The sequence below is a fragment of the Vulpes lagopus genome, chromosome 18, assembly GCF_018345385.1.
Source record: "Vulpes lagopus strain Blue_001 chromosome 18, ASM1834538v1, whole genome shotgun sequence".
In the NCBI taxonomy this organism is placed as follows: Eukaryota; Metazoa; Chordata; class Mammalia; order Carnivora; family Canidae; genus Vulpes; species Vulpes lagopus.
In genome coordinates, this window is record NC_054841.1 from 11,818 (window position 1) to 36,446 (window position 24,629).

At 44.3% G+C, this 24,629-nt stretch overlaps 1 protein-coding gene across 9 annotated transcripts; it reads right to left on the bottom strand.

Annotated features, from left to right (window-relative positions):
- Positions 1–890: 890 nt before the first annotated feature.
- On the bottom strand, positions 891–24,207 carry PCMTD2 (protein-L-isoaspartate (D-aspartate) O-methyltransferase domain containing 2). Of its 9 annotated transcripts, none has more exons than XM_041732779.1 (7): positions 24,085–24,207; positions 22,917–22,969; positions 18,777–19,107; positions 15,232–15,334; positions 14,118–14,289; positions 6,549–6,672; positions 891–3,809 (listed from the first exon to the last, which is right to left on the bottom strand). In XM_041732779.1, the coding sequence occupies exons 3-7, from the start codon at positions 19,081–19,083 to the stop codon at positions 3,433–3,435; spliced, it is 1,083 nt and encodes a 360-aa protein (XP_041588713.1). In that variant the 5' UTR covers positions 19,084–19,107; positions 22,917–22,969; positions 24,085–24,207; the 3' UTR covers positions 891–3,432. The 9 variants fall into 9 exon arrangements, with proteins under 9 accessions (XP_041588713.1, XP_041588714.1, XP_041588716.1 ...); XM_041732780.1 differs by having other exon boundaries at positions 22,917–22,966; positions 24,085–24,193; XM_041732782.1 differs by having other exon boundaries at positions 24,015–24,154.
- Between the last annotated feature and the right edge of the window lie 422 nt (positions 24,208–24,629).

The window sequence follows — 24,629 nt, forward strand, 5'->3', positions numbered from 1 at the left end:
TGTTGGAATCCTAATGCCTGATTTGATGCCTTTGGGAGGTGATTAGGAGATGAGGGTAGAGTCCTCATGAATGGGATTTTCCCCCTATTTATAAGAGACCCTACGCCATTCCCTACATGTGAAGATACAAGGAATGTGCCTCTACGAAGAGGGCCCTCACTCAACCACGTCAGCACTCGGATCTCAGACTTCCCGCCTCAGCAACTATGAGAAATGAATTTATACTGTTAATAAACAGTATTTTTTATTTTGCCACCCAAAATAAAAGTTGTTTTAGCAGTCCAAATGGATTAAAACAATCAGCAAGCAGTCGGATCCTCAATGCTACCCCTTACTCTGTCCCCAAATCCTGGCTAACACATAGCCCTGGCACCTGGTCCCTGACCCCCTAAATCCAGCCCTAAACCTAAATTCTCACCGGCACCCTAACCCTCATCCCTTGATACCATGGAAAATATGTTACCATTTACCCAATTATCTTTCAACATTTTTACAAAATAGGAAAATTGTGCCCAAAAGCTAACCACAAACATCCTTGAGACACGTGGTCTCATGGAGTCTGAGCTACCGCTTTTCCATTTTACCGTTCAAACTAAGCGTTAGTTAAAAAATAATGTCATCTGGGTGACATAGCTGGTTAAACATCCGACTCTTGGTTTCAGCTCAGGTCATGATCTCATGGTCATGGGACAGAGCCCCGCATCGGGCTCCATGCTCAGCACGGAGTCTTCTTGGGATTCTTTCCCTCTTCCCTCCACCCCTCCCCCCACCTGTACATGCCCTCTCTCTCTCAAATAAATAAATAAATCTTTTAAAAAAATAAGTGTCTTCCCTAAGTATATCAGCATGGTACAGAAGGAGGCAATAACACAGTGATAGAAAACACAAGCTTGTAATAAAGAAAAAGTTTATTTTTAAAGATTTTTGGAAAATATGTAGTCAAGAATTTCAATCCCACACAGGAAACACAAGCCATGCCAAGAAGGCTGAAGTGCCGTAACTATGTTTATTGATACCCTTTCTATTTATCCAATGTATATCTGCTCACTGAAATCTTTGTTTGAAATTTCTGGCATTAATTCCCTGAAAAGGTCCAGACTGGCAAAAGCATTTTTACATACACAGCTGATTTTTACGTTACATACTTTGATATTTATACATTTGATATTTCCTTTGCACGTCTATGGCTTTACTACTTTCAAGACAAAAATCACATACAGAAATACATACTTCTCAAAACATAAAAGTCAACAGTTGTCTAGAATGTGGTTTACAATATAGGGGTTACAGACGACACATCTGTCAGGAAACAGATAGCAGTAGTAGTGCATCATACTGGACTCTGGTGAGGGGCCCTTCAGCCCAGGAAAACCCATTTATAATTCTTCTCTACATGTATAAGATAAACACCAAACTATTTCACATATATTATATCTATATAAACTTTTAACCAAATTCTGGTTTAAACATCACAAAATGACAACATGTAAATACAAACACAAATGTTAGGAAAGGTTTGACATATACAGGGAAAAACACGTCTTATGCATTATGAAGAGTTTTTACAGTCTAGCATAAAAGCAAATGTGGTTTAAAAAAAAATAAAATCCATATACGGTTAAAAAACTTAGTCAAGCCACCTCACCTGGTGTAACAGATTTCACAAATATCATGTATTTAACATTATGCTCCAAATGTCCACGTATTGCAGAGATTGCTACATATCAATTAGAATGATGTCAGCAAAGATGTGCACACTAGAAGTGACCGCAAGTAAACATAAACCATGCGCTTCTGAGACAAGGATGCTTGACCTTCAATTAAAAGCCAGGTTAAAAATGACCACGAAGTAACTGTCTTTACAAAGGGTTACATTTTCAAATCTAGGGCAGCAGACATGTTTTCCCAGCTACGCATGCACACAGTATCCTGTGGAAAAAATGACTCACTTACTTAAGAAAGAAGAAAAGGTTTAAAAATTTTTTAAATAAATAAATAAACAACCAGAACTCGGTTCAGCTGGTGAAACCAGAGAGACACTCAAGCTCAGCAACATCCAAGAGGCTAAGGGATAAAACTAGTCATGACTGACCCTACATCAGCACTCGGAGTTTGAGTTTCCTGTTAACGTCTTACACCATTCTTTTCTTTGGGTACAAAAAGTGAGTTTGAAAAGAACCAATGTTTTGGAATGACCAACGTAACTTGAAAACATCCTGCCATCTAACTGACAGGTGGCCTCCTCTTCTAACCCAGAACTTGGTCAACACAGACCGCGTTCCACCCGAAGGGCCTGGAGAAGGCAGGCTTCACAAGTCACCGTTATTCTGACGCAATGGAGCTACTAAAATACACATATTTGTTATTAAGAAAAATTAGAAAACACGTCTTTTTCTCCAGAATTATAAAAGATAAAATCTATTAATCAGTACTCTAATGTGATTACAGAAAAATAGCCAACTGAAGTTTTAAAAAAGCACAGGCTGTCTGTAACATTGTCCCCAATGCAGTTCCTGCATTTTTAACGAATACTTTCCACCTGTTTTGAGGACGGAGCAACTTTCCACCTGTTTTGAGGACGGAGCACATCGATGCCTTAGGTGCCCATTAGCATATTCAAGCTTGGGTCAACCAGTCATCCCTACCTACCCTTGGGGTAAAAGCTTATTACACACAACACCTGTTTCATTGAGTCTATTCTAAGGAATTATCTGCCACTCGTTCTTCTAAAGGTAAGAAAAGGTGTCAGGAGAATATTCCTTGGATTATTTCAGAATTCGAGAGAGACATCTGGCAGTTTGATACTTTTATTCCTCCTCCCCATCACAATTTCCTTCTTTTAAAATTACAATCGACAACTCACATTAAGATTTAATCACATTCATTTAAAATAAAGGAGAGCTTTTCAATAATCTTCCCCCCTCCAGAGAACTAAAAGGGTGAGTGGGGCTCAGCGCCAGTAATTAGGAGGTTGGTACTATAAAGTTCTAACTTGGACACAGGTGTGTCACACCCAGGAAAGACTTTACACACTTGCAAACTTGTGCTTTCTTTCACATTTTATGAGCAACACAGGTTACTTTCAACTTCACTGCTTCATGAGTAACGCAGACATGTGTGTCTTGGGTGGGAGACGGTCACCAAAGCGGTCTCTGCGCGCAGAGGTCAGTTTCACCAGAGCAAAAAGTAAACACCCTTCTCCAGGAGATTCTCTCCCTTTTGAGAAAACATTCTCCTATGCACCTTGCATTTGTCAGATTATGTTTGCTGAAATGATACCAATGAGTGGGAATTCTAGAGGAAAACCAAGAACAAACTGAAAACAGAAAGGTGGAGAGGACCGCACCTCCTTCCCCACAGCATGTGCCCACGTGGCCCGGCGAGGGCGAGGGGCACAGCCTTCGGCTCTGCCTCCAATGGGTGCCCACAGACTTACTTCTCTCGGTAGTACAGCAGGTAGTATTTCAGGGGATCGGGCAGGGGGAGGCTCAGGACCTTCTCGCGCAGGAAGTTCACTGGCGGGGCTGGCTTCGTTTCCAGCGGGGCCTTGTCCTCCTCCCGCTGTTCCTCTTCCAAGTCCTCACAGCTGTTGTCATCAGAGGGGCTGGAGATCCGACTGGCAAATACCTCTTTGTCCAAAAAGACAATGGTCTCCATGCGGCGGCGGCGCACTCTCCTGCGCTTGGCCCTGGGAGTGTTTTTCAGTCCGTTCCCGCCGCTGCTCACCGTCTCCTGACGGATGACCTTTTTAATGGTGGCCCGGATGGCGATGCGAGCCAGGTCCTGGAGGCTTCGCACGGCCAGCGGCGCTGTGGAGCAAAGGAGGAGAGTGTCAACCTCGTGTGTGAGCGACCCACACAGGACAGGGCCCTGACTCTGGAAAGCCCACCGGTCACTGCCATTCGCGGGGCTATTTACAGCGCGAGCACAGGGGAGCATCTGGCTAATGTCAATCACAGCTCTAACGTGCATGCACGTGGTCCTTCTCAAAAGGGATTTTCAAACAGACCCCAAACTTAAATGAGGAAAGGAAGAAAGTCCGTTTGTCTCATCAGTCAGAAGCAGAAGAAAACCCTGGGTTGCAGCACTTTGCCTCTTGGACAGCCAGGCTCATGACTCTGTTTACTGTACTCGATTCTGGGTTCAAGTTCATCCAATGGGAACACAGAGAACGTAGGCCTCCAGAATTCTTTTATCTATCTTTACATTTTCGCAGTACTTTACAAATTGAGTATTTGTTCCTTTTTCTTATTAGAGAAAAGCAAATCTAAAACATTTTTAATAAGTACAAAAATTCCAAAGCCTACTAAGGAAAAATAAAATCTGGTAAAGTCCAGCTCAATTTAATGCAGGGGGTACACACATGACAACAAGAGCTTTGTCTTGAATGCGGAGGGATTAGGAGTTGTGTGTTAAATACAGTATACTCAAAGCCACCATCACTTTTTTCCCCTCCAGTACCTAACTTCTCCCCAAAAAGAAGACCATGTACAATACAGGGAGGACTCGTAGGTTGACTGTAACAGTTAATACATATCAGAGAGGCCTACACAGAATCCCGTGCAATGCTCCCTGTTCCACAGGAGCCCTGGGAAGCACTGGGGCTCCGAGCTCTCGGCACCTTCTTCCTGTGTCCACACCAGGCCTCCTCTCCTGCTCAACCGTCTCCTCCTTGTTGTCCAAAACAGGCTCCAGCACTTGCCCCATGACGCAGCACCACAACCATGACTCTCTGCTCACTACACCCACCTTTCCTTGCTCACCCCTCAGTCTGCTGAACTGACTCCTTCACGGGTGGCCAGACCTCCGGCCAGCAAATGCTGGCCTCTCTGGCTCTCCCCCAGGTGCCGCTGGAAGGGAACGGACTTGGCCCAATTCTCTCCTGCCAGCTCTCCCTCCACCTCGGCTTTAATGTTCCCTCGGGAGCTGATTCTATTTCCCCTACTGTGTGCCTATCAATCCTTGCTTTGACATCCATGCTGTGGTTCCAGTAACAGACACTGGGCAGCGGCCCCCAAGGCTCTGATCTAGTCCTGACTGGAGTCCCGAGCCCCCCTGGGACCCACATCTACCTAGGTCTACACCCTTCCTCAGAAAGACCCTATGTGCCTGCTCCAAAATCCCTTCCACCATAGTTGCCACTGCCTCCACACGGACACAACTTTGCTACTTTAGAAAACTCTGGCCCAGGAAGACAAAGTTACAAATAACTGGACTGTTCACCTCAGGAACCATAAACAACATCATGATTATTTATCATTCAGCATTCGCTCTAAAGTTCTGGCCTCAAACCTGGCATCTCAGGGTACTACCCTCCGTGCTGTCGTAACTCTCACCCAGACCCAATCAAGCGCTCACACCAAGAGGCTTGTCTTCAACCAAACACCCAAGAAGCCTCATGGATGCACCGACTATGGCCTCACCTCCTGACACTCGGGCCGTGTTCTGCAAGGCCACCCCCTGGCTGATTGCGAGCTATGTTAGCTTCTCCTGGGGAGATTCCCAGGGAACACAACAAATTCACCCTCCACTCGGCCACCAGGGTCATCCAGAAGACAGAAGCACCACACATCTGGCGGCTTTCCACAGCCTCCATGATAAACTCAAGTCTAACCTACATAGTGGGCTAGTTTCTCCTGTACACCCCCACCCAGACCACACCACAGAGCACGCATGTGCAAAGTCCCCCATCAGCCTCTGCTCATGCTTTTTCTCCCTTTCTTCTCTCTTCAGAGACTTCATTTTCACCCAAAATGTCCCATCTTCTGTCAAACCCTCCCTGGCCCCTCTCAGCCCCTTTCGGTATTCCACTGCTACTCATTACACATTTCACAGACCGCATCTATATAGCATGTGACCTCCACTTAGCAGAGACCAAGGCAGAGCATTACTATCTAATAAATGATTCCTCACAAATTAAAAAAATATATACTGGAAGGAATTTGCCAACATGTATTATCTTTGGGTGGTAAGATCGTGGTGAATTTTTTTCCCTTTTCATGCATTTTACAAATTTTCTAAATGATCAGAATGCAGAATCCATGCTGAACAGCTTTACCTTAAATAAAATCATTTGCAATTCTCATTGCTGCGTAAATTTCTATTTAAATTACAAAACAGTATCTGGATAAATGCTGGCCCTGCTGTTCGCTCTTTCTGGGCCCGCATCCGGAAAGAGTTGAAGGCACGGCCTAGCCAGGTAAGACTCCAGGGTAAGCCTCCTACCACACACCGCAGACCCGCTGAAACATGTACCCCACAAGGCAGCCCCAAGGCGAAAAGGGTCCCCATGACTCTGAGTCCTCTGGCTGAGTGGTGCTGGAACCACACTCTCTCTGTGACACCTCCCCACACAGCAGAATTAACTCCCTCTCATGGGAGTCTTCTGCTTTTCATGACCAGCAATAATTCCTGCAGATTTAAAAGGCAAAAATAACCTAAAACAGGCTGAAAACTCATTACGGCTCCTTATAATTTTTCATTCTCTTCAAAACTAATGCGATTTTTTTTAAAAGATCTAAAAGATAAGTAAGGGTCTTTGTACTTACGTAATTGGACAAGTCTTGATTTTCCAGACTCTGAGTGACAAGGCTGGATCAGAGGAGCAAAAGAAACAGCCAGAATCTTTTTGGTTTCCCAAGCAGAAGGACCGGTTCGTGTTATCTTAGTCAACTGCCCCAGAGAGAAAATGAGAATATTCAAAGATCTGGCTACTGTCACTTTATATTTAATCATTCCTACATACAAACTAAAAAAACACAGATATGCTAATTATGAAATAACCTGACAAAAGTGGCCCCACATGTGGTGTGACATGAAGTACACATAACGTATTAATATTATTATTTATTTTATTTATTTATTTATTTATTTATTTATTTATTTATTTATTTATTATTATTATTTTTTAATCTATGATAGTCAGAGAGAGAGAGAGAGAGGCAGAGACATAGGCAGAGGGAGAAGCAGGCTCCATGCACCAGGAGCCTGATGTGGGATTCGATCCTGGGTCTCCAGGATTGCATCCTGGGCCAAAGGCAGGCGCTAAACTGCTGTGCCACCCAGGGATCCCACGTATTAATATTATTGCAAGTACATTTTGCCTGAATATGCTCAAAGCCTCCAGACCTAATTTGTTTACAAGAAATGCGTATGTTAAAGAAAAGAAGTCAAAGGATAAGAAGAGACAATCAGAGGAGACAACTTCCCTGGGCTCTCCTCAAGAGTCAGTGCCAACAGTAAGGGGCTGGCGGGTGTTCTAAAGTCAAAGTCATTAAAGACATTCACATTCAGGACCACCTGCAAGGACCTCAGGCCATTGTTTCTGGAGGACAGAAACAAAAAGATCTTCTTGCAACAAGGTGACCACATAGCCAACAGCGGCTACTGCTGCAGTTTCACAGTGACTTCCTTGAGGGTGAGTTTCTATGTGACATCACCACAACACAAAGACTGGCAGTGAAGGTCATCAAAACATTTCTTACAAGTCACAGTATTAGGGGTACCAAAGAACCTAGTTAGACAACATGGCCCTCTTGTATGTTCTGTGTGATGGTGCCAGTTTCTGAAAGGCCCAAGCAGGTCACGGTGTTATTTTTGCTTGGCTTTGACATGTTAAGATTATACACTCTTGTCTAAAAATACCTAAGCCAGCAAATCCTCTAAAAACTATGATTCTATGTCATGAATCTTAGAACTGAAAGCATTAAAGTAGCCACATACTAGATAAACATCAGTAAGTCACTCACATTCTTGTGTACCAGCAAAACTATTTTTAATTAATTTTTTAAAGATTTTATTTATTCATTTCAGAAAAAGAAAGTACAAGCAGGCAGGGGGAGGGAGTGGGGTGGTGGGGGGAGAAGGAGAGGGAGAAGCAGACTCCCCACGGAGCAGAGCTCAAGTCCAGGACTCTGAGATTATGACCTGAAGCCGAAGGCAGATGCTTAACCAACTGAGTCATCCAGGCACCCCCCTCCCAAAAACTTCTTTTTAAAAAACATCTTTTTAAAGCTGAAGTTCTAATTATAATAAACATCAAATATTTAAAAACCATCAATAAATAATGTGTGAACCTTAAAGGAAAACTATAAATCCATATTCCTGTTCCAGACAAGGAGATGGATACTGAAAATATGTCTATGATCCTCAAATTAATATACACATAACACAATTCCAATAAAGTGTCTGACTTATTTTTCTGATACAACAAAGATTTCTAAAATAAGTTAAGTAAAGGGGCACCTGGGTGGCTCAGTCGGTTAAGTGGCCAACTCTTGACTGCGGATCAGGTCATGATCTCAAGGTGGTGGGATCATGTCCTGCATCTGGCTCCATGCTCTGCGCTCAGTGGGGAGTCTGCTCCGGGACTCTTTCTATATATATCAAATAAATAAATCTTTTAAAAACTAATAATAACAATTTAAATAAAGACGTATTTAAAACAATATTCTGAGAAAGAAGAGCAAACATGGGGACATCTAGCCTTGCCATCTACAACAATGATAGCAAGAAGCTGTTGGCTGTCGGCAAGGGTATGGATGACTCCTGTCCTGTGCTGCTGAGAGCAAAGCCTCTGGAAAGGCAATAGGCGAAAGTTAAAATACAGAGTCTAATCAAGCACTTTTGCTTCTGAGACTGCACCTGAAAGAGGTCATGGGTGTAGACAAAGATTAAGATAAAGAATATCCACAAACATGTCTATGCACAGCCTCTTCAAAGCAGCACTACTTATAAATAGCAAAAGGGTAGAAAGAACCCACATACTCATCAAAAAAATCACATTCTCATATACCAACAAAGAACATTTTTAAATAAACAGAATATAGACATAAAAAAGAATTTCTATTTATGCCAAACATCAAATACTTAAAATGAACAATAAATGACATATAAAACCTAAAACTATCAATTCTTACTTCGTATGTTTGGATGAATACATGGAATGGGAAAAAACGTGCATATCTTCACTTAAGTTTTTGGGGTTTCTTTTTAAGACTTTATTTATTCACGAAAGACACAGAGAGAGAGAGAGAGAGGCAGAGACACACAGGCAGAGGGAGAAGCAGGCTCCATGCAGGGAGCCCAAAGTGGCACTGGATCCTGGGTCTCCAGGGTAATGCCCTGGGCTGAAGGCCGCACTAAACCACTGAGACACCCAGGCAGCCCCACTTAAACTTTCAAGTAAAGTTTGAAAAAAAAAAAGTGTGTTTGCTTATATATTATTTGAACAAACAGACCAAAAACAAAGTGGTTACCTACAGGTAAAGTGGAGGGCACATACATCTAAAAATTCTGTAAGTATTCGTTATTTAGATTTTGAAATTTTGTAAATATCTCACAAAGTTATAAAAACTAAAATGGAAGTCCCTAAACATTGAAAACAAATAAGCTGTAAGTCAGGCTGGCAGTGTAACCTCACAGGGAAGCATTATTTCCAGTGACTTTAAAACATACAAATTTGGGACGCCTGGGTAGCTCAGTGGCTGTGCGTCTGCCTTTGGCCCAGGGTGTGATCCTGGGGTCCCGGGATCAAGTCCCACATCGGGCTCCCTGCAGGGAGCCTGCTTCTCTCTCTGCCTATGTCTCTGCCTCTCTCTCTGTGTCTCTCATGAATAAATAAAATAAAATATTTTAAAAATAAATAAATAAAACATATGAATTTGTACATCCCAGGAGAATATCCGGGCAATCTGAGGGCAGTGAGAGACCCAGCCTTCCAGTATGGGATACAAGTGATGCTGTTGTAAGACAGAAGTCAGAAAAACCCTCTGGTCCTGCATCTGAGCTCAAGTACCAATATAAACCCATGCTGTGTTTCATGTCCAAAAACCAAACCAACAAAAACATGTGTGTGCGTGCGTGTGTATGGGGGTGAACTTCCCAGCTCCAGAGTTCCACTGAAAAAACTAACCCGACTAACCCAGCCTCACAGATTCCCACAAAGGCCCCACTTTTGCCCTCTAAAAACACTATTTCCCACTGAACTTAAAATTAACAAGGATCCTCAAAAATGGTTAATTCTAATTTTGTGGTACAAAATACACAAAATGAGTGTGGAACATCTTTTCTCACCAGCAAGTAACAAAACTACTGAGGTTATATCAGAGCCCAAGAGCCCTACTGACCAAGATAGGAAATCTTAAGCTTCATTAAGAATCATACAATGATTAAAATAGTAAGTATGTCTATATCCATGAATTAACACCGCCAGTAGAAATCAAACAAAATCTTCCTATCCACCACCTTTAACTGATGCTAGAGAACCAGATTATTGAGGAAACTGATAAACAGAGCTTAAGAATCAGAATTTATCCAGCCTCTCCTTATAAAGTATACCTAGGGTAACCAAATAATTGATGAGAGTGTTTCTCTTTACATTAAGTATTCCAGGTACTATAAAGTGGCAGGATACAAAATCATTGTGCAGAAATCCACTGTATTTCTATACACTAATAATGATGCAGCAGAAACAGAAATTAACAATCCCATTTACAATTGCACCAAAATAATGAAATATCTAGACATAAACTTAAAAAGGAGGTGAAACACCTCTATTTTGAAAATTATAAAATACTGATGAAAGAAAGGGAAGATGACACAAAGACAAGAAATAGATTAAGGACCTAAACATGATACCTGAAACCATAAAAATCCTAGAAGAGAGCACAGGCAGTAATGTCTCTGACAACAGTTGTATCAACATTTTTCTGAATAGGTCCCCTGAGGCAAGGGAAACAGAAGCAAAAATAAACTACTGAGATCACATCAAAATAGAAAGCATCTACACAGCAAACAACCAACAAAGCTAAAAGACAACCTACTGAGTGGGGGAAGATATTACAAATGACATATCTGATAAAAGATTAGTATCTAAATTATATGAAGAACTTATACAACTCAACACCCAAAAACCAAACAATCCAATTTAAAAATGAACAGAAGACATTAATACACATTTCTCCAAAGAAGAATCCAGATGGCCCACACTCATGTGAAAAGATGCTCAATATCACTCATCATCAAAGAAATGCGAATCAAAAGCACAATGAGGGGTGCCTGGGTGGCTCAGTCAGTTGAGCATCCAACTCTTGGTTTCAACTCAGGTCATAGCCTCAGAGTCATGAGATCGAGCCCTGACTCAGCATGGAGTCTGCGTGAGATTCTCTCTTCCTCTCCTCTGCCCCTCCTGCTCATGCTCTCTCTCTCTCTAAAATAAATAAATCTTAAACAAAACAGAACAAAAAAACCCACAGAGATATCCACCTCACACTGTCGGAATGACTAAAATCAACAACACAGGAAAGAAGTGTTGGTGAGGGTGCAGAGAAAAAAGAACTCTCCTGCACCATTGGTGGGAATGCAAACTCTGGAAAACAGTGTGGAGGTTCCTCAAAAAGTTAAAAATAGAGCTACCCTGCGACCCAGCAGTTACACTAGGTATTTACCCAAAGAATATGAAAACACTAATTCAAAGGGATATGTGTACCCTGATGTTTATCACAGCATTATCTACAGTAGCCATTATATGGAAGCAGCCCAAGTGTCCAAGGATCGACAAATGGATAAAGAAGACGTGTGTGTATGTGTCTGTGTGTGTCTGTGTGTGTATACACACAATAAAATATTATTTGGCCATAAAGAAGAATGAAATCTGGCTACTTGCAACCACATGGACAGAGCTAGAGGGTATAAGGTTAAGCAAAATAAGCCAGTCAGAGAAAAACAAATACCACTAGTATCACTCACATGTGGAATTTTAAAAACACAACAAATGAACAAAGGAAAAAAAGAGAGACAGAGACAAACCAAAAAAAATATACCTACAGAGAACAAACCCATAGTCACCAGAGAGGAAGTGAGTGTGGGGGGGGATGGGGAAAGAGGTAAAGGGGGTTCAAAGGACACAGATGTTGATGAGCACTGAGTGACATATCCAAGTGTTAAATCAGCGTATTATACATTTAAAATATAATACTGTACGTTAACTATACTGGAATTAAAATTAAAAGAAAAAATAATTTGAGGTACTAAATGAAGAGAAGTGACAGAATCAGAATGTATTATTCTGCATCCCTTAATGAGATAATGGATCAGGACCACAATAGCACCGACAGCGTCGGGAAAAGAGAAACAACAGACATGATATGCCTCTTATGGAGGTGTAACACCTGGTAAGTATTCTTGCACCCCTCCTCCCCCCAAAATTAAGTCAAACTGGAAACTAAGCAAGTCTTTAGATCCAACTAACAATTTATAGTGAAAATAGGCAACAGAAAGAATATGTAAAATATCACCACAGGGCTGTGTAATCTCCAAATCCAGACTATAGGAAACTCTGTAAGACAAATGACCCGATTTCTTCAACAAGTATATTGTAAGGAAAAAGTGAAGAACAAAAAAAGGAGAAGTTATAAACACTTAAGAGATATATAAGCCAAGGGTTCCTGGCTGGCTCAGTCAGCGAGTGAAGTGTGCAACTGTTGCTCTTCAGGTCATGAGTTCAAGCCGCAGGCCGGGTGCAGAGATTACTTAAAAATAAAATCTTTAGGGCAGCCCGGGTGGCTCAGCGGTTTAGCGCCAGGGCGTGATCCTTGGAGACCCCGGATCGAGTCCCACGTCGGGCTCCCTGCATGAAGCCTGCTTCTCCCTCTGCCTGTGCCTCTGCCTCTCTTTCTCCCTCTGTGTATCTCTTGTGAATAAATAAATAAAATCTTTAAAAAATAAATAATAATAAAATCTTTAAAAAGAAAAAAGAGGGATCCCTGGGTGGCGCAGCGGTTTGGCGCCTGCCTTTGGCCCAGGGCGCGATCCTGGAGACCCGGGATCGAATCCCACGTCAGGCTCCCGGTGCATGGAGCCTGCTTCTCCCTCTGCCTGTGTCTCTGCCTCTCTCTCTCTCTCTGTGACTATCATAAATAAATAAAAAATTAAAAAAAAATTAAAAAAAAAAAAAGAAAAAAGAGAAGGACCAATGAAATGTAAGACATCTTGCAATCTTAAATGGAGCCCCATTCAAATAAGCTATTCAAACAAATTTTGAGACAATCAGGAAAATCTGAACACTAGCTAGCCAAGAAATGACTGGTAAATTTTTTAAGTTAATAATGGTTTTGTGATATCTAAAAAATAGAACCCTTATCTTTTATAGATACACACTGAAATACTTATGGATAAAAATATTGCTTTCCTTAGTGATATTCACTACTGCCTGCATGTAACAGTAAGTAACAGAACATGACACATGCAGCCTCACGTGCAATTCCAGGAGCCAGAGGACACACTATGGTCAACAAACCCACAGGATACTATATAAGCACTCAAAATGATGACCTGGAATGTCACATGGCTGAAAATTATCTCATGAATTTAGTAAAACATCGTAAGTTCTAAACCTTCTTGGAAAAGGGTACAAACTATAAGAATCATACGCTAATATGGCTTAAGGTGGGGATTGTGAACAATTTTATACGTTCTGGATTTTCTACAATGAATGATTACTTTTTAAACAAAATAAATTAAGTGGTAACATTTTTAAATTGCAGAAAATCACACAAAAATGTACAGTCTCCTAATTTTTATCACTTCCATTTTCCCTAGTTCTCTGTGATGGAGACATTATTCCTGGTGACCAATTCGGGTCTGATTCATCCTCTTACTGATTACGACGTGTGTTTCTCAAGGAAGCACAATAGCAACAACATACAGAAACATGCATGACCAAACAGACTGAGATGAGATCCCTCCTAAGGAAGGGACTCCTATGTAACACTCACCGTCACAGAATTTAACAATAAGAATAGAGTTACTCTCATGATTTTTATATGTAATTCTAACAATAGAAGAACCATACTAGAACAGCTGTGGGGGAAGGGAGGGAGGTGGGAGAGAAAGGGGGAGAGATAAGGAGCCAGAAGGGGGCGAGGGGTAGGTTTTACAGCACGGGCTCCAGGGTGCCCTGGCCCAAGCGAGGCTATCTGTGTGACCTGTCCCTGCCCATGTCCTCATCTGTGAGGGGGAGGGAATGGTCATGAGGAACGCAAGGAAAAATGTATGTCAACTTCTTGGCACAGACCTTGGCCAACAGTTAAGCGTGTCAGTTATGACAGGGGTCTGACCTTCTCTTCCAGTGGCATGACAAGGATGCCTCCTACTTTGAGAAGACTCTTCATGTACTCTTCATGCTCTTTCTGCACACCAGCCCCACAGTACACACGATCGTACTGAGAACAATCTGGAGAAATCTCCAGGCAATTGCCAGTAACAAAGGAAGGTTCACAGAAGTCAAATCTAAAAGCAAAAAAATATTTTCCATAACTGAATAGATCACCTGTAGCAAGTCTATACAGTAAATCTATACTAACCACAGGTTATGTTCTCCTTGAATAATCCGATAGTGATATAACTGACAGAGCCAGACTTCCTATTATGAAAGTGAACATCATAAACATGATCCAGGCTTAAATCATCTACCCTCCAATCATCACTGTCTTTACTCTCTTTTTATAAATCATTACCTTACTTAAGATCTACCAAAAACAAGTAAAATGAGGGGCACCCGGGTGGCTCAGCTGGTTAAGCACCCAACTCTTTCAGCTCAGGTCATGATCTCAGGGTCATGAGACCGAGCCCAGTGTTGTATCGGGCTCCACACTCAGCAGGAAGTCCCCCTGAGATTCTCTCTCTCCCTCTCCCTCTGTCCCACTCCTGCACTTGTGTGCACATGCACTCTCTCTCTAATAAACACATGAATCTTTAAAAAAATAAAATATAAAAACAAGTAAAATCAAAGAAGACTACACTTGGTATTTCTAAAAAATTTTAAACCCCAAAATAAGAATTTTAATGCCTTAAATAAAAATGGCAAGAGGTAGTTATATATACTGTTTAAAGACAAATCCAACAATTCTGTTTTTGAAACTATTAGGTGATAAAATGTTTCCTGTGTTGGAAACATGAAAACTGAGTAAAATGAACATTCTATTTCCTTCTCTTATTATGTTGGTGAAAAATCACCTTTCCCTGGTATCATAGTTAAAAAGAACCTGAAGCCCTCAAAAGCACAAAATATTAAAAAAATAATTAGGACAGCTATGCATATACCCCTGGTTCTCCTGCCAAAGCTGAATCGTGTTTGCTGGTATATGAACACTAATAAATTTATTTCTCCCATCTAATAAAAATTTTAAATTGTAATTCACACAGCAATCCAAGGGTCGTATTTGATCTTACTTGTCAAAGCTGTCGCTGGTTCTAATAAAGAAGTCCAGCTTCTGCCTTGCATATTCTATTACATCTGAATGGAGTTCAACCCCGTGGTTCACACCAAAAGGACCTAAAATGTTTCAGAATAAGAAAACTTTTAGAACTAGGGCAAGAATTTTACTCTTTATTTCTATTTTATCAGCTGCAATGCACCAGATTCAGCATGTATAATTACATGAAGAAATTCACGAGATTTTGAGGTCTAACCACATTATCAGACCTAAATCACTCAAGCTAATCTTTAAATATGCAGGGTACACTATGCTCATCACATTGTAAATACTGGTTTCTTTGAAATTACCAACTCCACAGCTTTCCTAAGCCTGGGTCACTCGGCTCTCAAACTGTTAAAGAATTATTTGAAGACGTAAAAAAGCCAAGATCTACAACCAATAATTCAAGATCTTACTAATAAATTGAAGAAGAAAAATGTATTTCCAAATGAAACTGTACTCAGGACTATGTTCCACAAAAGGTCACTAAAACAAATAGGGACACAATTATTTTGATAATCATTAAAATAAAACTATAGCTGGGGTTCCTGAGTGGCTCAGTCAACTGAATGTCCGACTCTTGATTTCAGCTCAAGTCATGATCTCAAGGTCACAGGTTCAAGCCCCATGTCAGGCTCAGACTCAGCTTGGAGTCCGCTGCAGATTCTCTCTCCTGCTCTCCCTCTGCCCCCCTCCCACTCATGCACACACTTTATCTCTTTTAAATAAATAAGGTCTTCAAAAAAATTTAAACAAAAGAAATAAAATATCGCCAAGTTACAATGAAACATTTTTTATATCTAAGGAAATTTGATAAATTTGCCGATTTTTTTTTTATAATAATCGGCAATAAATTGGTGAGAAAAGTTATAAGCCCACTTGTAACTTAAGAGTAAAGGTGTTCCCTCCATATAAAACTGCCTCTGGGTGAGATCTACTAACAGCTTAGATGAGTCTCTTTGTTGTGGGAATCCATTTATATGAAGGTCAAAAACAGGCAATGCCTATTTGTGATGATGGAGGACAAAGCAGCGCTCTCCTCCCTGGAGGCAGAAGAGCAGCATGAGAGCTTCTGGGATGCTGATTCTACTCCATACTTCGTTCTGGGTGGTGCTTGTATGAAGGTGAATACTTACAGAACAATTCACCAAGCTCCACACCTCACACTTGTTCATTTACTGCAGATTAACTTACACAGCAATTTTTAAATATCTCCATGTAAAAATCAACAGGGCAAGTAAAACTTATTTACTAGACAGATACACTGAAGTCACAGTGCAGCACCTAACCCTACAGTCCAACAGAAATACTAGAAAATAAGCAACCATCTGTGCTTCCGTATCTTTACATTTTGCCACTTGGGCTTACCTGGTCCCCTGACAGCACAGCAGCCACCCCAGGCCAAGGCTTCCCTCTCCACCACCTGGACAACTCATCTGGGGCTCTCCTCCCTCAACATCTGTCAAAGGCACACCTGCTGCTAAAACATTCTCTGATTAAAACACACCCTACCTGAGAAGTCACATTTTCACTATTTACAACATCAAATCCAAATTATCCAACTTCAAGACCCTCTGTCAAGTCCCTGACTTTCATCCCCACTGCTCTCTAGCTAGCAGCACCTTTACTTTCTCAGTCATCATAGTTTCATTAGCCCCTCACCCTTTATCAACACCTATTAAGCAGTTAATTCTAATAATAGATAGAAAACACAGCTCCTATCCCCAAAAAGCGTTAACACCAAATAGAGCAATAACACATAGCCCCCAACGCACCCCAATAAAAAGAGGACTATGAGGGGAGGGAGCACACGGGAAGAGTCAGAACTGACACAGGAGGGCCATGGCACTGAAGCCAGACCGCAAGCCCCCTGTGCCCCCCACCCTCCAGGGAGGGCACTCCACTCCCTAATCTCACAGCACTTTCAGGTCAGCCGTGTGCGGGACAAAAGGGATAAAGTTCAGGGCCAGGCAGAAAGGAAGGTGGGTTCAAAAAAGAATCAGACTCCAGGCCTCACATCAGCTCTGGAGTGATGTGCATGAAGCAATGCTGAAGGCGGAATAAACGGGGGAGGGTGGCCCAGAACATGTGGTATCCAGACAGAGACGCCAGTCCAGTGCGTGCAGCCTCCTCCCTGCAAATGCAAGAGGTCTACCCGGGAAAGGAAACTCCAGTCACCTCCTTAAAATACATCACAGCATTACAGAGTATCCACTGCAACCCCCAAAAAGTTTTCCTTCCTTCCTTTAGATCTCTCCCCATCTCAACATCTAATTACATTCCCAGCAAACAGGGGACTCAGAGAAGAGAAGCCATTTCTTTCTAATTCCTAGGCAAAGTCAAGTGCCAACAGGTCACCTCACATTTACTGTAAGAACTGAGCATCTCAGTTCTTTTCAATAGCATTTCTAACGTAGTCTCCCCAAAACAGCATCTCATCCTTAGCTCCCCCAATTTCTCTGCTCCACTGGAGGGAATCACCCTTCCCTAAGTCCACAATGATACATAACCTGAGCTATTCCCAAAGCAGTCTCAATCCAAGACAAATTAAGTTCAAAAAGTATTTAGCTTTAAAAAAACAAAACACAAATAAACCTATATATTTGAGGATAACAATCTATAGCCTAAAGACTTATGATCAGTCTCAAAACTTCACCAAAGTCTTCAAACTTATAAAGAACCAGAAATTTGATTCCATACTCACAAAAATCAACTGTTACAGTTAAGATTTTCTCTAACAACCATAAAGAAATGAAGTGGTGGCGTCCATGGTGACGACTAAAAACAGGACATCTAGCACCTGCACCTGCGGTCTGGATGCCACCCTCTCTCACAGATGCTGCAGCAGTCCCAGCCCTGCTTCCTCTTGAGAGAAATCTTTTAAAGCACAGGTGAGCCCCTGTTACTCCTCTGGCAAAACCGTTCTACCTCTACTCTAAAAGCAGACACCTAAACCCTCAATTGTCTGGTACTGTTGTTTCAATAACAAAAATGCCAATTTCAAAAAAAAAAAAAAAAAGCCAATTCCCATGTGCAGCCTTACAACTTATTTGGGAAAAGAGGCAAAAACTGTGAAATTCTTTCCATCCCTGGAATTTATTTACACTGCCTGGAAGAACTTTAAGTTCCAGGGAATTTTATTTTTTATTTATTTATTTATTTTTTTAAGTTCCAGGGAATTTTAAACTTAGTTTACAGAAAGAGTGACAAGGCAGGCTGGGTGATTGTATTAAACAAAAAAGTCACTGTAAGGCCCCGATCTACACAATTCTTGAGGTGCTCTGTTGTCCAGAAGGAGGGTGTGCTGCACAGGCAGTGGAGGTACCGGTGGCAGCGGGGAGGGAAGAGGAGTCCCTCCTCCTAAACCTGAAGCCCCCCCTTCACCAGCCCACCGATGACTCCATATAAACGATACCAGAACCAGACCATGGCTCAGAAGGCCAACGGCAATGAGACAAGGTCCCTACAGAGGAAACACTGCCAGCAGACTCGTCTCTCCCACACTCCCCGCAGATTTACCTAGAATGAGCCCCACCATCGAGCTGAGGTAGCCCGTGCCACTGCCCAGGTTTAAGAAGGAGAGCCCCGGCTGCAGGTCGAGGGCTTCCATCACTTCTGAGTAGATGCAAGGGGCCGAGAGGTGGATGTTTCCATGTTTCCACGCCAAGTCTTTATAAGCGTTTTCCTTAAATTCTTCAAGATAATAATCTGCGCGGTCGATAGCTCGGAAAGCTTGCTCTACTAGCTCGGTCCGGATGTACTGCGCTTCCTTCAGATTGTCTATCAGCTCATCGTTGTCTTCACCAGCACTCACAGCACCTCCCATCTTCAAGATCACGCTTAGGCAATACTGTAATTAAAAATGTTTTAAAAAGCTGTTTACATCAACGGTAAGAGCACAACAGTTAAAGTTCTAGTAACATGCCAATTTCAAATTCTGAATTCTGAAAATATCACAGATGGGATGTATTTTGTCAGCACCCACCTGCCCAAATTCAGAAGGAAAAAGTTAAATATGAAATTCTATTATTTCCATCCAGAAGTAAGCTTGTAATTAATAATATCAAATGAATTCAAATGAACTTGAGGTAGCTAATGCATATTCGACAACTGAAAACATCATTAAAGTATGAATTCAGTATTTTACTACAAGTTGTCAATCTACAAAGTCAGGTGTTTAGAATTAAAATTAGCTTGAATATAAATCTGCCTCAACAGGGATATATTCACATACGGCAAAGTCACTGGATATAAGCATAAAAAGAATATACATATGGTGTTAACTTCTCTTTGAATATTTCAAATGCTACAGATAAGTTTTGATAAATAAATCTTTAAAAGCAAAAAAAAAATGAAATAAAGATAAACAACAAACAATAAAATTACTCACTATTTAAATTTCACATTTAACTGGTGTCCTAAATTTTACCTGACAACTCTACACCCTCACAGACACATAAATACCAGGTCAAGGAATACGTCCAATCTGTTCACTTGGATATACAAATTTCTGGCAAAAACACCACTAACAAAACTCTTACCCAAAAGGACCAATGGTGACATTTTATTTGTAACAAATACGAAATCTGTTTCCAGGCTATAGCTGCTACAAGAATCCTACGCCCACTTTGGAAGTATACGTCATGCAATCTTTCTGCCTCTTTAACAATAAAAGGTACATTGCTTACCTTCTTCCCAACTGCTTTCAAGAAGAAAAAGCAACAATGTGATGCCCTCTGAGCCACCTGCTAACATACAATGTGCCTCCAACTAATTCACAGGGACCTCATCTTCATGAACCATAAAAATATCTTCTCCAATTTTATACGTACCCCATGTAACTCTTTCCAAAAGAATGATTTTACTTCACATAAAATGGTAATGTTTTACAAAACACTTGATATAAATTGCTGGGAAAACCAGGAAACACCAGGCTTCACAAAGACGGACACATTTTCGGATTCAGGACTTCCATAATAACGTACTATAATTTATTATTACAAAGTCTATCATTGTGTTCCCCCTCACAATCCTCTGGATTTCAAACAGCAGAACAAGAATCATAAATCCTGGGGGAAGAGATTCCATACACATACCCCACACACACTACTGGCAACTGCGATGGGAGAGGTTTTCCCAGGAATAGAAATGAACACATGATAATCTTCAGCTTCTCACAACAAATAAAGTATGTGAAACGTGGGGCTTAGTATAAACGCTCTTCTATTTCATGGTTGAACAGTTCATTCTCATCAAGATTTTAGAGCTGAACAATATGCTTTCCAAATCACCAGGATGGTCTAATTACTAGATTTTCACCTCATCAAGTTGTTTCAGAGCCCTTGTTAGATTATGGTCCACAGCCGGTTAACAGCCGATGGGATAAAGTGCTAATGAGGTCAACTTTAATCTTCAATAAGCCACTTAGTTCTGAGGCTACAGTCTACACCCCTAGTCTCCGACAGTCACCTTACATCTAGGTGATCATTTATTTATTTTTTTTTTAATTTTTATTTATTTTATTACAGTCACAGAGAGAGAGAGAGAGAGGCAGAGACATAGGCAGAGGGAGAGAAGCAGGCTCCATGCACTGGGAGCCTGACGTGGGATTCGATCCCGGGTCTCCAGGATCGCGCCCTGGGCCAAAGGCAGGCGCCAAACCGCTGCGCCACCCAGGGATCCCTAGGTGATCATTTAAAAGTGGAGTTGCGTTTGCTGTCTAAAGGTCTATTTACAAAACGGCCTGGAAATCACACGGCTTCCACGGTGGATCTCATGTGCATAATGCTCCACCATCCCATCTCAATACCATCATTCCATCTTTGGAAAGCGAACACTAACTATAGATTGGATAAATTTTATTTTCTACTAAGTCATCTATCACTTATTTTCAACTCTACCTCACTTTGAAAGTTTATTCATATGCAAAAGCTAGAACTTTAGTAAAAAGAGCTACAATCTCCCAGTCACAGGAGGTCATGGAGGTAAATTGGGACCAAGCAGTTATTTTGCTCATGATCACACACCTGTGTGCTAAGGGAAAGCCAGAATTCAAACCCAGGACTGTCTAGCCAAAGGCCTCCATTCTTTACCCCACACCAAATGCAGCTTTTAAAAATTCCCAAAGGAGAAACCTTCTGTAACACGAACATGTTGGTAATCTTTGCCCCAAATGACAGACTAATTAACAACGTGGTCGCCCTCTCTGTTGCCATTGGTAGGATGTGTCACCATCTACGGGGTCTGAGAATATTAACTTTGCCAGGTCATCTATCACTCCCTCACACTGAACGCCATCACTACTTGTCACTGATCCACCCAGGTTCAAAGATATCCTTGCCAAAACAAATCTGGATCCATAATCTAGTCAAATCCAATTGTTCCAAGTAATGGGAAATAATTTTTGGATGCTGTACTTGATTATACTTTGTAAACCTCAATGTAATTCGCCACTCTGGGTAACTGTCCCACAGGACACCTTACTATCAAACCAACTGCCGAGCACAGTGGGGGGGGGGGGGCAGCAGCGGGCATGGGAAGGCCTCATGATTGACAACCCAACCAAGGAGGCCATAGCTGGGCCAGGACAGCCTGAATCCGTAATGGGTGTTTGTGACCCCAGTCTATGCTGGGTTTGTCAGACAAACATGGGAGTGCCATGTTCCAACCTGAGTATCACTTAAGGGAAATATGCACAAGGGAATTTCATGTGGAAAATGAGCTGGGGAATAGGATCTTGTAGCTTAAGCCATGAAAGGTTTCTCTTTTCTGTAACACGAGTGCCTGACTCAAGTTTTGATTGGTGAGAAATAAATACTTTGTGTCCTGCCACTCAGCGCCATGAAGAGTCAGGCCACCTCCCTTCCGAGCTTCCTTTGTTTGAGATCAGATCTTAGAGGATTTCCATGAGAGACTTTTTGGGACACTTGTCTTTTCTCTACCCATGCTTTAAATCCCCTCTTCTGCTTTTAAGTCCCCAATAAATAGCAAGCCTGAGAAGCCCTAGGCTCCCACCCTCAACCCCAATACAAGCAGAACCCCAGGCCTGTGCTCCCTTGAGCGCTCTCTTCACAGCCCTCCACGTCACTGGTGGGCCCACGTATGCCGTAAAATTTCCAGGTTCTGTGAATAATAAACAATTATTTATTTGTTTGTTTGTTTATTTATTTATTTATTTTTAGTTTCCTGATGGTTGTCGCTGAAAGTTGTTTTTCCATCCTAACAATAGGGGCCGGTCCAACCACACCCGTAACTGATGGAGGCCCCGAGAAAACAGAACCCAAGCCACACCTCCTGCCGGCAGAATAAGAGAAGAAACAGACTCATCTTGAAAACCAGAACTCTGCAAGGAACACACGTGGAGGGATTTTTTTTTTTCAAATACTTGAAAGGCAGCCACGTATACATACACTGTTCCCGGACCTGATAAAAGCTGGGTGGGTGAGACACGGTAGGTGACGAGAAGTTCTACTCAACACAGAAAAGCTTCCTGACACCTAGAACTCAAGGCCTGAACTGTTCTCAGGCCCGGCCTGGAGCACCCCCGCCCTCGGCATGTCCCAGGCCAGGGACAAGCTGAAGTGGGTCCAGGTGCCCTCCTCCACCTGTAAAGCCGAGTCACAAGCACAGCCACAAGGTCTGAGTTTATAGGAACCTTACTTCACTAATCCTTGAATGACACCCAAGTGGAGTTGGTTACTTCAGCCACTCTGCTGCCAAAAAGAAAAGAAAACCATTACAGGCCTGTGATGGACAAAGGGGAGGCGGAGACGTAGGTGACCCCTTCGAGGGACGACCGAGCACGCACCCACTCGGGAGGCACATCCCACGGGGGAAAAACGGGGGCCCAGCCCAGGCGGCCTCCGGCCTCCTCCCTGCTCCACGCGGTCGGCCCGAGGTCAGCCCGAGGTCAGGGCCCTGCGTGCCCGAGGTCAGCCCGAGGTCAGGGCCGTGGGCGCCCGAGGTCGGCCGAGGTCAGCCCGGGCATCCCGAGGGTGGAAGGACTACCTTTACGGCTTTGTCTTGGTTTCGGGTTGGTTTTTCCCTTTTTTTTTTTTTAGAGATTTAATTTTAAGTAATCTCTACACCCAACACGCGGCTGGAACTCACAACCCCCGGGCGCCCCCGGCCCCGCACCTTCCTGCTCCATGAATAGGGCCTGGCTGCACGTCCGCAGTCAAGCGCGGGACCCCCGTGCGCCCCTGCCCCCCCGTGCGCCCCTGCCCCCCCGTGCGCCCCTGCCCCCCCCGTGCGCCCCTGCCCCCCCCGTGCGCCCCTGCCCCCCCGTGCGCCCCTGCCCCCCCGTGCGCCCCTGCCCCCCCCGTGCGCCCCTGCCCCCCCGTGCGCCCCTGCCCCCCCGTGCGCCCCTGCCCCCCCGTGCGCCCCTGCCCCCCCGTGCGCCCCTGCCCCCCCCGTGCGCCCCTGCCCCCCCGTGCGCCCCTGCCCCCCCCGTGCGCCCCTGCCCCCCCCGTGCGCCCCTGCCCCCCCGTGCGCCCCTGCCCCCCCCGTGCGCCCCTGCCCCCCCCGTGCGCCCCTGCCCCCCCCGTGCGCCCCTGCCCCCCCGTGCGCCCCTGCCCCCCCGTGCGCCCCTGCCCCCCCGTGCGCCCCTGCCCCCCCCGTGCGCCCCTGCCCCCCCGTGCGCCCCTGCCCCCCCCGTGCGCCCCTGCCCCCCCGTGCGCCCCTGCCCCCGGGGAGGGGGGACGAGGACGCCCGCGGAGGGGCTGCGGGCGCGCGGGGCCGGGGGAGGGGAGGACGCACGGGAGGGGGGGGGTCCGGGAGACGCCGCCGCCCCCGCAGGCCGGGCCGAGGCCGGCGGCGGCGGCTCTACCTCCGGGCTGGGCCGCGAGACCGGGCCGCCCGGCCGCGACCTGCAGCTCCTCTGCGCCCCTCGCCCGTCCGCCGCCCCGACCGCCGCCGCCGTAAACATCCGCCGCCCCACTGCGCAGCTGCGCGCAACGGCCCGACTGCGCGTGCGCCCCGGCCTGGCGCTTAAAGGGGCAACGGCGCTGCCGGTGGGCCCCGGCGCGGTCCTCGCGGGCGGCTTCCGCGGGGCGGGCGGGCGCCGGGCGCGGGGCGGGGTGGAGGGCGGCGCTCCGAGCCCCGCTGTCCGCGCAGCACCCGGAGCCCAGGCGGGGAAGGGCCGGAAGGGCCGCGTGATGGACACTGAGTCACGGCGGCAGGGGCTGCCCTGGCGGGCGGCGCGGAGGGGACGTTGGAGCAAAGGTGGACGAGGGGAACCCACCTGCGCCGGAGAGGGCCCAGGGCCGCAGAGCGGGACCCTCTGCCGCGGCCGCACCCGCACCCGCACCCACACCCGCACCCGCACCCGCACCCGCACCCCGCGGCCCGAATCCCTCGGGGCCTCAGCAGGGA